Source organism: Salvelinus namaycush, chromosome 5 (assembly GCF_016432855.1).
Source record: "Salvelinus namaycush isolate Seneca chromosome 5, SaNama_1.0, whole genome shotgun sequence".
Classification (NCBI taxonomy): domain Eukaryota; kingdom Metazoa; phylum Chordata; class Actinopteri; order Salmoniformes; family Salmonidae; genus Salvelinus; species Salvelinus namaycush.
This window is the reverse complement of record NC_052311.1, coordinates 43435792-43448617: the sequence shown is the minus strand read 5'-3', so window position 1 is coordinate 43448617 and position 12826 is coordinate 43435792. Positions and strand designations below refer to the sequence as shown.

General features: G+C 44.0%; 1 protein-coding gene across 1 annotated transcript in view; it reads left to right on the top strand.

The window, feature by feature from the left end:
- Window positions 1-684: 684 nt before the first annotated feature.
- The window catches only part of LOC120047548 (forkhead box protein O6-like), a 35873-nt gene continuing 23731 nt past the window's right edge, over window positions 685-12826 (top strand). The window contains exon 1 of the mRNA XM_038993079.1: window positions 685-1185. Coding sequence (XP_038849007.1) covers window positions 685-1185 — 501 coding nt within the window. The remainder of the gene's footprint in view (window positions 1186-12826) is intronic.

Below are 12826 nucleotides of genomic sequence, written 5' to 3'. Positions count from 1 at the left end.
TGCTGGACTGTGCAATGTCTGGAAGTGTGTCGCTTTTTTAAAAAGACACATGCGACCCGTTTTTTAAAAAGTATCATTGCAATTGAATTCGGAATCGTTTGTGTGTGACTGTGAATGGACTTGCATTTGCCAGCCTATTCCGTGAAGACTGGAATATTTAATAATTTACGATAATCACACATCGTCGCTTGTCTGTGCTGTCTGCACAATCCTGTTGATTTAAAATTATTCTTGTCTATGTTTTGTCGGATTCTTTCGACGGCTCTCTTCATCTCTATTCTCGTTATATGAGGTATCATCTGTTGCTGCAGCCGGATTAACTGACATTGTCATGCATTTGGATTGATTCTAGCTGCTGGAGATGTAGGCAATTCATAATTCCCCCAATTGAACATGTTTTATTTCAGGTAAAATGGGAGAACGATTATTGTTACTATTATTGCTACTCTTATCGTTACATGCGGGTCGGTGATAGCCTACTGCAGACGAGCCATTCAAAATCATCCATCTCCACAGCAGCCGGCTTCTCTGAGATTTGATCGTTACTTTATTGAATCAGACTGTAATATCCACGTCACGAGACGGATTTCGGCTTGAAGTAGGCCTAGTATTGGAGACAATACGGGAATTGTGGAGGTATTGTATTTCTTTCTAACCCGGTTATTCCTTCACAACTGAGGATAAATGTTGATGATGGAGGACGACGAATTGGCTCATCAGGTTGATATCGATTCGGATTTCGAGCCGCAAAGCCGGTCTCGCTCGTGCACTTGGCCACTGCCTTGTCCGGAGGATTTCCCCGAAGTACAGGAGGTCAATGGGGGTCTTCCACTGACCACCATCAAGGTGGAACCAGATGACAATCTAGCCGTTTCAGCTTGCAGAGCGGGGAGAATGGGTGGCACTCCGACGGAGCTGAAGCATCCAGCAGTCGCCCCGGCTCCCATCCGGGCGACGCATCCATGCTTGGCCAGCGCGGCTCTTGATGTGACTGGACAATCGCGCAAAGCCAAATCCTCGCGGCGGAACGCATGGGGTAACCAGTCGTACGCGGACCTTATCACACGAGCCATTGAAAGCACCCCTGAAAAAAGACTCACGCTTTCACAGGTCTATGATTGGATGGTCCGCTATGTTCCCTATTTCAAGGATAAGGGCGACAGTAATAGTTCAGCTGGATGGAAGGTAAGCGCATATCTTACATTATTTCTAATATAAAATACTTTATGTCGATATTAAACACACCAGAAGTCTCAGTTAAGACAACATTGGGTAGGCTATTCCTGGGCTATAGGCTACATTATTGCACACATAGTGTATATTACATTGCCACATGTCACACTTTAGGGTCGTTACGCATGAATGGTGCCATGTAATTATCCCTCTCGTCAATGGCACTGATCAGTAAATTACTGTAGCCTACCATTGACAGCAACATGGAATGGAGCTGGGTAGAGGTTGGAAAAGCACTTTGCATACCTTCATAATTCCATCTTTGGTTTGGCTACATGTATACAGTAAATTAGTAACCACCCCCATTCCACAGCCTATGATCATGAAAATGCACACATGGCATGCATTTTTATATTGGTTCCTTTGGTTTCTCTCCTCTCTCTCTCTCTCTCCTTTTTTTTCTCTCTCACACTATCTCCATGTGTGTGAGACAGAAATAGGCCCCAGACAGAGGCATATAGCCAATAAAAATACACACCTACTGTACACTCTCTTTTTATTAAGGTGTCACTTGAGAGACACTTGTAGTTGTAGCTGGTCAGCTGTCAATAGTGTAAATACCCACTGGGCACTTGGTTGAATCAATGTTGTTTCCACGTCATTTCAATTAAATTATATAGAACCAACATGGAATAGATGTTGAATTGACGTCTGTGCTCAGGGGGTAGGCTATTCAAAAGGGGCTTATCTCCAGACACGCACTCGCACACACAGACTACCACCTGTCTCGCCAGCAGCCTAGAGCAGCCTCTCCTGGATGTCTGCCCATTTTACTGTATCAGCCTCATTATTATACCGTCTCACTCCTATCGCTGTTGTTCATTAACACAAGCTAATGTTAAGAACATAAAATCCCAAAGTAACAAGGAAAGTTAGAGACACAAGTGTGGCTGTTGATATTGAGCCTCTCAGAGAGGAGACCTTGAGGGCCAGACATGATGAGGTCACAGGTGGGAGCGTTTATAAACCCACACCACAAGACTTGTCCAGGTAGAAGAACCCTTTATGGTTCCAGATAGAACGTTTTCACCCAACGAAGAACACTTTTGGAATCCTTTCTTTCATAGACACAAGGTTCCAAAGAAACATTTTTGTATGAAAAAGGTTCCAAAATGTTCCATGTAGAACCCTCGTCCCTGTAGATCAGAAGAACCCTTTTAGAACCTTTGAAATTCACAGCAGTTTGAACCGTTGTCGTGCATGCAGTGGGATTGACTGTAGTATCCCCTCCCCTCTCCGCTGTCAGTCATTCCTGTTGGTTCCCTCCTAAGAGGCTGTTTTGAAAGCTACTGTCATCGTCTCTTTTTCTGTCTGTGTGATCGTATCAAATCAAATTTGATTGGTCGTGCACACATATTTTGCAGGTGCAGCCAAATGCTTGTGTTTCCAACTCCAACAGTGAAGTAATACCTAACAATCCCAAAAAATACATACAAATCCAACAAAAGAAGAAATATCAGGACGAGCAATGTCAGAGTCCGGAATATACACTGAGTTTACAAAACATTAAGAACACCTGCTCTTTCCATGACATAGACAGACCAGGTGAACGCTATGATCCCTTATTGATGTCACCTGTAGATGAAGGGGAGAAGACAGGTTAAAGAGGGATTTTTAAGCCTTGAGACAATTGAGACATGGATTGTGTATGTGTGCCATTCAGAGGGTGAATGGGCAAGACAAAATATTTAAGTGCATTTGAACGGGGTATGGTAGTAGTTATGGTAGCACCGAGTGTGTCAAGAACTGCAATGCTGCTGGGTTTTTCACACTCAACAGTTTCCCGTGTGTATCAAGAATGATCCACCACCCAAATAACATCCAGCCAACTTCATACAACTGTGGGAAGCATTGGAGTCAACATGGGCCAGCATCCCTGTGGAACACTTTCGACACCTTGTAGAGTCCATGCCCTGACGAATTGAGGCTGTTCTGAGGGCAAAAAAAGGGTGCAATCAATATTAGGAAGGTGTTCCTAACGTTTTGTACACTCAGTGTATATGTATATGATGGCGTGTATAGACATATTAATATTATACATTTTTTTTTATACCTTTATTTAACTAGGCAGGTCAGTTAATTAAGAGCAAATTCTTACTTTCAATGACTAGTCCAACGCTCTAACCACTAGGCTACCTGCCGCCCCATTATGGACAGTATATGAATAGAACAGGTGTATACAGTATATACATAAAAACACATCCACTGTACATGTAGGCTATGTTGTGGTGGTTTTACCCTCACAATTTAACGGTGAGATCCTCCAAAACATATGAGAAAATCATCCGGGCCAGTTTGATTGCTCACTACTTATTGTGAATAGACATGGTTAGGTCAGGGTATCACAAGGGGCATGTTAAGCAGGGCACAACGTCGTGGAGCGTTCAGATCTTACGTAGAACAAACATGCCTCTCTGACATGTAGACTCAGCAATAATGTGGGCTCTATTCATGACATTGCAATGTTCAACAAAGCTAGCCTTGAACACGACCCCGAAAAGCAGCTTTGAAAGGACCACAGCCAGTAATCAACACCAGAACACGTAGACAGAGGATTCAGAACTACACTAATACCACCCCATAAAAGAGTGAAAATCACACGTCAGTTCATCACCTACCAGGTATTTCATACTTGGCAAGTGTCAGTTAAGTCTTTCACAACCAGGCTCATAGTAATGAACCACAGTAATGAAACACTTTATTGGTGTACATGTGAGAAATGCTTGGAGGCCCGGGGTTTTAAGTGTTTCTTTTCCATTTAAACGCGACTTTTGTCTTCATGACCTGTATGTCTCTCTATGTGGAGTTCGGTCGTCTTCGCATAAACACCTGTTGTAGGCTGGTTCTAAAAGAGACCTTGTGTGTGTCCCAAACGGCGCCCAATCCCATAAGGGCCCTGGTCAAAAGTAGTGCACTATATAGGGAGTAGGGTGCACTTAGGTAGTCACGAGTTGAGGAGTGTGTCGAGTGCAGTCCTTTAGTCTGCTTAGCCTTAATCACCAAGCGCCTGACTGACTCTTAACTCTTAAGTCCAGCCCATTTAAGTGAGCACTGGTAAGGTGTGTCTGCAGGTGGCTTAGCCCGTGTTATCCCTGCCATGTACCTCGACGGCAGTGGCACCGCTATCAGACGCTAACCATGCTAACAGAGTCTTTATTTTAATTTTTTTATTATGAACACAACAAATACAAAAAAAAACGGAAATATACAAACAAGAGTACATACACCTAACAGAAAGGGTTATTAGATATCACGATTCATTTTCAATTTGTTGAATACTTTTATGGTGCGTATTGCTTTTTTGTTTTTATATTTACTGATCATTTCAAAATAATATTTCAATTCTATCTTAAATAATGTGAAGAGGGGTTTGTTCTCTGCCCACTTCATTTTATGGACAAAGAATCTTCCATGAAAGATAAACAAATGAACAATGACAGTTAAATCAGGGTCCATATCATTTGGATCAAAATAAAACATAATATCAGAATCTTTCAAATTAACATTAATAGTCGTTTCTTTTAAAATACAATCTTCTAACATAAGAACAGTACCAAAATAAATGGTCAAGAGTCTCTGGGTCACAACAACAAAATACGCATTTGTTATCAATAGCTATTTTAAACCTGCGTATAATAAAGGACTTTACAGGGTAGCTTCTATGAATGAGTTTGTATGATATCTCTTTCACCTTATTAGATATACAATATTTACCAGATAACAACGAAACTTTGTTCCAGTTCACTTGTCCTAGGGCTGCATTCCAGTACATTTTAGCAGAGGAAATAGTAACATATTGACATAGCTAACAGACTCTAACCGCTAAGCGACAGCCAAGCTTTATCTTTAGCACTAGTGTCACCCAGTCAGCGAGTCCGACAGTTACGAAACGGGCAAATTAGGGGGTTTGACTCCCTGGAAGATTGAGGAAGTCTGACAACCAGGGTTATTATGAACCCAGGTTTATTATGAACGGCGAGAGGCGCGGTCCATCCCAGGTAATGAAGGTGTTTAGGAAAGTTGTTTTAAAGCAAGGCGTAATTGCAGTAATAGCCCTGGACTGGTTTCATTGAGAGACGTGGTAGGTAATGAAAACATACACTTAGAGGAAGCACTCGCATACTCAGGCCTGAGACAGTGTTTAATGCGACACAACCCCATCGTCCGTACAGCAGCCGTTTGTATGTAATAAAAACGTATGGTATAGTCGATAATCACTTTAAATGATGGACTGTGCAGGGGTTTAACGTCCAGTTGTTGGCCAACTGCTTTGATGCAAATACTGTCGCAGACTCGCAGCACAGTCCAAATTATGAGTCAGTTGTTTGTAGACGCTATCTTCCTCCCCTCCCCATACACATTCGCATACTTACACAATCATATCAGGCTCCCTAATTATTCGTAATGTGCGTGCGAGTGTGTGTGAGAGTTGGATAAGATTGCTTGCATCATACGCTGCATTCCCATTTCAATCAATAGGCGAAAGCATTTGATGTGTGGAGCAAGTTTGTTATTTGTTTTGTTTTTGCGGGAGAAGGCGAAAAAGATAAAAGACAAAAATATTGGTAAGCCGCTGATGAAATGAAATGAAATAGTATGGTTTGCGGAGGAGGGTGAGAGGGGGAGGGGTCGGCTAAACGGAGAGGCACAGGCAGGCGGCTATTAAGAGAGGTCTGTCTGTAGGTAGTAGTTCTAATCTGGTCCAAAAGCAGGTAGTCTTTTAAGCTTCCCGTTCCTCTCTCTCTCTTGGTCTGGAATGGACACTGGATTCCCTCTTGGTCCTAGACAGTACTGCCAACAACCAACTGTTGACTATAAATACCTGCTCCTCTGACTTCTAGGAAGGCTGGAATCTGAGGCCCTGGCCTGAACCTAATCATCTCCTTCGAGGAGGCTACTGTAGTGCGTGGGCTTTGTGGTGTTGGCCGCGCACACATGCGTACGCAAACACACACAGGCATAGAAACGAACACACACGCGCGCACGTATGAGGGCAAGCACACGCAGGACATACACACACATGATGCTGAGAACACACAACAAAGGGTCAACAGTGAGTGGTGGTGGTGTGTCTTTGTGGGGGATACTGCAGGGGGAGGGGTTGTCTCATTCTATAGACGTGTGTGTTTGGCCCCTCTGATTGGTGTGACAGCGTGTCACTGCAGAGAATGGTGTCAGCCTTGCCGCTGACTTCCTAATGTCGATTACGGTGTGTTTTAACGGTGCTTGTTTGTGTAATGCCTGCAGGGGCTACTAACTTCATTTAGTTCAAGGAGGTTCAAGGGAGTGTGTGTGTGTGTGTGTGTGGGGGGGGGGGGGGGGGGTGTCTCTGAATGGGTGTTGTTCTTTGTGCTACTTAGGGTATATGTGTGTGTGTGTGTGTGTGTGTGTGTGTGTGTGTGTGTGTGTGTGTGTGTGTGTGTGTGTGTGTGTGTGTGTGTGTGTGTGTGTGTGTGTGTGTGTGTGTGTGTGTGTGTGTGTGTGTAAGCTGCAGGCAGTCAGATGCCAAGGGATTGCGAGGCAGATCGGAGCGGGTGCGTCAGTCAGACGCTCTAATCTGAAGTGACCAGACTGTTATTTATAATGTGTCTTTAGGTAACGGGCGGACCAAGAGGGCATAGGGTCAACCGCTAGCTAGCTGCTTGACAGAAATCAGCCAAATCAGAGAGAGTGGAGAGAAGAAAAGGGGGAAATAGAAAGAGACAGGAGGAGAGGGAGAGGGGGAGGGGAAGAGGCAGAGTGAAGACATCTGATTGAGTTTGGGCTGTTTGTTTGACATTTTGGAATGACAGGGTTGTATTCATTAGGCATCAAATTAATGAAAATGACAAACAGGGAGGGACTCATTTTAGGTTTCTGTTGCAAAACGTTGTAGAACATTTTCCGTTGCCTGCCCTAATGAACACGACCCTGATGTCCGCTGACGATCACACAATCACATTACAGTGTTACGATGCAGTCATCACTCTTATAGGGGCTAAAGTCAATTGGATAATATCTGTTTAGTTATTGATTTCTACAAATGTGACACTGACGTGTGTGCCAACGTCTGTGGAGAGATGTACAGACACTCATAGTGCTGTCAGTACACACAGGCCACAGGGAAATAAGAGGGATATGGCTGTCTCTGTGTGTGAGAGGGTATGTCTATGACTTTGTGTGTAAAAGCTTAGCACGGAAAGGAGACTGATAACTCTTGATTGTGTGTGTGAGTTTGTGCGTGAGTGTGTGCGCGTGAGTGTTTGTGTGTGTGCGTCCGTGTTGCGGGTGGGTAGTCTGAGGGTGCAAGACTGGAAACCATCCTAGACTTCAGCTGATTCATATTTTATCCTCTCTTTTGGCTCAGGGGATTTGGGTAATTTGAGAGAGACACAGAGAGTGACGCACACAATGAGAGCACAGATGATACAAGCTGGATAGATTTATGATGTCTGATTATGAACACCTTACACAGTATCTCTCTCTTGGCACACACTCTCTGTTATGTACATGCATGCACACACCAGCCAGGTCACTCCAGATCCAAGACGATATTTGACATTCGTCCAGGTCCCCATGATGTCGGGAATTGCTTTCAAAACCATCCACTAGGGGCAATGGTGAGCGCTATTACCATCAAGTAGGCTTGCGACTTGCTAGCGAGCACCGAGGGTCGCGTGTTTAATCACAGTACTAGGCACTAGGGTTGGGGAATATTTTGGGGAATATTCAGAGGTGGAAACTTTCCATGGGAATTAACGGGAATATATGGTAATTAACGGGAATATATGGGAATTAACGGAAATATATGCAAATGAATATTAATATCATTTAAATGTAGATGTTTTTTGCATTGGATATATTTACCATATCATATAGAGACAGAAACATAAACCTTTTACCTTATCATAAGTAGACATAATTGCAAATGATGAAATCCTTCCAATAGAAATAAAAACAATTTTTTAATTACGAATTTAACTTTAATTAAATGAGTTGATTCTTCACATGGGATGATTTCACTGAAACACAAAAGAAAGGGAATATTGAATGATCCCCAATGATCCATCGCATCTCCCAAAAACGTTTTCAACATATATCTGTAAAATGATAGTCTAGAAACTAAAGCTTTGGTTGTCTTCTTCTCAGGCTTCCATGTCTTCTCCCCGGACCTCCTCAATGTCCACCTCTTGAACATCAGACTCTGAGGCCTCATCTTCACTGTTACTTTCCAACCTTGTTGAGGATGGCTCATTGTCAGGCTTAAAAAGCCTCAAATTTTCCCTGATGGGCACCAATTTTTCAACCCTTGTATTGGTCAGCCTGTGCGTGCTTTGGTGTGTGTGTTCACAAACAAGGACCAGTTGCGCTCTGAGGCGGCTGATGTTGGTGGGATTTGGAGGATGATGGAGGCAACAGGGGAAAGAGCCTCAGATCCATAAATTCCCTTCCACCAGGTGGCTGATGAGATATTGGCACGACTGCCATATTGCATCTCCATCCCAAAGCCCTTGCATGGAAGTGTACTTCACCAGACTGCCAAGAACCTTGCCCTCATCCAGGCCAAGGTGGTGAGACACGGTAGTGATGACACCATAGGCCTTGTTGACCTCTGTACCAGACAGGATGCTCTTGCCAGCATACTTGGTGTCCAACATGTACGCTGCGGTGTGTATGGGATTCAGTCGTCACGCTTTTTGATGTATTTCAGAACTGCCGTTTCCTCTGCTTGGAGCAACAGCGAAGTGGGCAGGGCAGTACGGATTTCTTCTCTTACATCTGCAAGCAGAGTCTGAACATCAGACAGGATGGAATTGCCTCCCTCAATCCGTGCAATGGCTACTGCTATAGGTTTCAGGAGTTTCAGGCTGCTTACTACTCTCTCCCAAAATACTTCATCCAGGAGGATCCTCTTGATGGGGCTGTCCATATCGGCAGACTGATATGGTCATTTCTTGGAGAGTCTCCTTCCCCTCCAGGAGACTGTCAAACATGATGACAACACCACCCCAACAGGTGTTGCTGGGCAGCTTCAATGTGGTGCTCTTATTCTTCTAATTTTGCTTGGTGAGGTAGATTGCTGCTATAACTTGATGACCCTTCACATACCTAACCATTTCCTTGACTCTCTTGTAGAGTGTATTCATTGTTTTCAGTGCCATGATGTCCTTGAGGAGCAGATTCAATGCATGAGCAACACAGCCAATGGGTGTGATGTGAGGGTAGGACCAAGCAGCCTTCATGTTCGCAGCATTGTCTGTCATCAGTGCAAATATATTCTGTGGTCCAAGGTCATTGATGACTGCCTTCAGCTCATCTGCAATGTAGAGACCGGTGTGTCTGTTGACCCATGTGTCTGTGCTCTTGTAGAATAGTGGTTGAGGGGTGGAGATGATGTAGTTAATTATTCCTTGCCCACAAACATTCGACCACCCATCAGAGATGATTGCAATACAGTCTGTTTTCTCTATGATTTGCTTGACCTTCACTTGAACTCTGTTGAACTCTGCATCCAGCAAATTAGTAGATAAAGCATGTCTGGTTGGAGGAGTGTATGCTGGACAAAGAACATTTAGAAATCTCTTCCAATACACATTGCCTGTGAGCATCAGAGGTGAACCAGTTGCACACACAGTTCGAGCAAGACAGTCATCAGCATTTCTCTGACTACGTTCCTCCATTGAGTCAACAAAACTTCTGTTTCCAGGAGGACCATGAGCTGTTGCTATTAATAAGGTGTCTGATTCATAATTTTCACCTCGAATAGAAGTAGAGGGACTTTTGTCAGAGGTTGCTTGTTGTGAGCGCTGAGGGAACTTTATGCACTTGGCCAGACGATTCTGCATCTTTGTTGCATTCGTACACATCATTGTTGCAAATGTACACACCTTTTCCTTCTACATTAGCTGCAGTGAAATGTCTCCACACATCAGATAGTGCCCGTGGCATTTTCCTGTAAATATTTTTTTTTAATGAGTAAAAAAAAGTATACTATTCCATGTACAGATAAATAGTTAAGCAGTTAGATTAAACAACTCCTTTGTAAGATACATGTTTTAAAATGAAACATGTATGGAAACAGGTGGATTAACACTCCTCAGTTAGCAGGCTCGAGCAAGCTAAAACCCACATGGTAGCAAAAACTAACTAGCAGAAATTGTTAACAAGTTAGAAATTATTTAAACACACTTTGCTGTAGGCTACTATTTACTAGTTAACAAAACATAATGTATGTCAAATAAAATATATTCACCCCACCCAGTATTGTAATCAAAACTTACCAGAAAGACTGTAGTCCTTGGCTCAGACAGTGTAGTAATGTGGCCTCAATAGCATCTCATTAGTGTGCAAGATCTTGAGAATCAGCTGTACATGTGATGGAAGAGTGCACTGCACATGTGATGGAAGAAAGCACTGTGCATGCAGAGGGTTGCAATTCCATTGAATTGGGGATAGCTTATCCAAAATATGCCACAAGACCTAGCATTGCTTTATGTGTATCCCACAAAAAAAAGGTTAACTGTTATAAGCTAACTTTTTTGATGAATTTAAGCAAAATTCCCCAAATTCTCGGGCTTAACTTCCCATGGAAAGTTTCCGACCCTTTGCAACCCTACTAGGCACTCATTTTTAACTCTATCCCAAACCTTAACTCCTACCTTAACCATTCCGAATTATTGCCCCCCAAAAAATTCTCCCTATTTTGTGATATCTACTTAGTAGTTACGGTCTTATCCCATCTCTGCAACTGTCGTACGGACTCAGGAAAGGCGAGGGTCGAGAGCCGTGCGTCCTCAAAAACACTACCATGCCAAACCGCACTGCTTCTTGACACAATGCTCGCTTAACCCGGAAGCCAACTGCACCAATGTGTCGGAGGAAACACCATACACCTGGCCACTGTGTCAGCGTACATGCGCCAAACCCTCCTCTAACCCGAACGACACTCGGCCAATTGTGCCCCGCATCATGGGTCTCCCGGTCGCAGGCGGCTGCGACAGAGCCCAGTATCGAACCAGGATCTGTAGTGACGTAGCTAGCACTGCGATGCAGTGCCTTAGACCGCTGCGCCACGTGGGAGGCCCCTTAATGCCTAAAATGAACCATTGAAATTTGACGTTTATCCCCCCCCGGACAAACGTTGAATATTGAAGACAAACTGTGTCACAAACACACACACAGTTCTAAGTGAAGTGATGGAATGTACATGCAAATTACCAAAGCATTCAAATTCACAAAATGCCAAACAGGCATTAATGTGAAAACCAATAGTGTTCTCCCTTTGAAATTACACAATTATATTCCCAATGTCTCTATCTGTCTCTATCTCGCAGATAACCACACTTATAATACCACACTGTCTGTCTTTATTGACCAATTTCAATATGTTCTCTTGTTCCTTCTCTATGTCTCCCCTCAAGTTTATCCTAGCACGGTCCAATTCAGGTTAAATATCTTACTCGTTAGGAGTCTCCTGCCTCTGCCAGTTACCCAGAGTGCCATAAGCAGCATGCGTTTCCTTACAGCCATCCGCTCTCCAGCTGTATCATTCGAAATATGTTGGAAATGGCACTCTATTCCCTTTCTAGTGCACTACTTTTGACCAGGTCCCATAGAGCTCTGATCAAAAGTAGTACACTATGTAGGGCATAGGATGCCATTTGGGACGCAGCCCTAGTTACTCACTTGGAGGGTTTCCATGTTGAGACTTACCACACTAAACCCTCTTTTCTCTAGTTTTCTCAGGCAGAGGTTTGTAAAGGCAGTGTTGTGATTGAGGCTAGGTCTTTAGGACGTGGACTCTGCTCATTTGAAAATAAATACAAAATATGGCAAAGTGGATCGTCATTCCTGCAGCATCGCATCATCACCCTCTGACTGGGCTGGCTCCTACCATGCATGCGTACATGCGCGCAAACACACACGCTATCCCTGTGCCTTGGAGCACCACCCATGGAAGAACACTGTGTTCTTGGTGCTGAGGCCCGTGGCGTGGGGTGGGGGTATGATGAGAGGGAAAAGTATTGTAGATGTGGTAGTTTTTTTTGTTTTGAAACTTGCTGGACTTGGGGCGGATTGGCTCTTTGGGGAGGTGTGTCATTGTTTGGTAAGAGTCAAATGCTTTTGGCGATGCCTTTTACAGCTTGGGACTTGGTGTGCCGAGACACTTTACGAGTTTGGAAAGTCCACAGTCAAGGGAAGGAAGGGAGGATGGGGGGGGGGGGGGGGGGGGGGGGTTCTGTTCTCAGTATTGGGCCAATGTTGGATCCTCTGAGAAGCACATCTCTTTCTACATTTCTCTCTCTACCCTGCCAGGTTTGGATGGGGGGGGGTGCCAAAGGGAGAAGGAGGGGGAGCGGATGGGGAAGTAAAGAGGGAAGAGGGGGAGGCCTGCTTTTGTGTTGCTCTCTCTATACATCATGATCCAACCATCCAGCTAACTGACTGGGTGCACAATGAGTTATAGGCAGGCATCCGCAACTAGGCCTATATTCCAACGAAAACAACAAATAAAAAGGAGACACTGAGAGCGCTAGTCCTTTCGGTGGTATTGTATTGTGCCCAATAAAAGCTGGATGTGGATGTGGTCAGTCCCCGTGGTTAAGGCTCTATT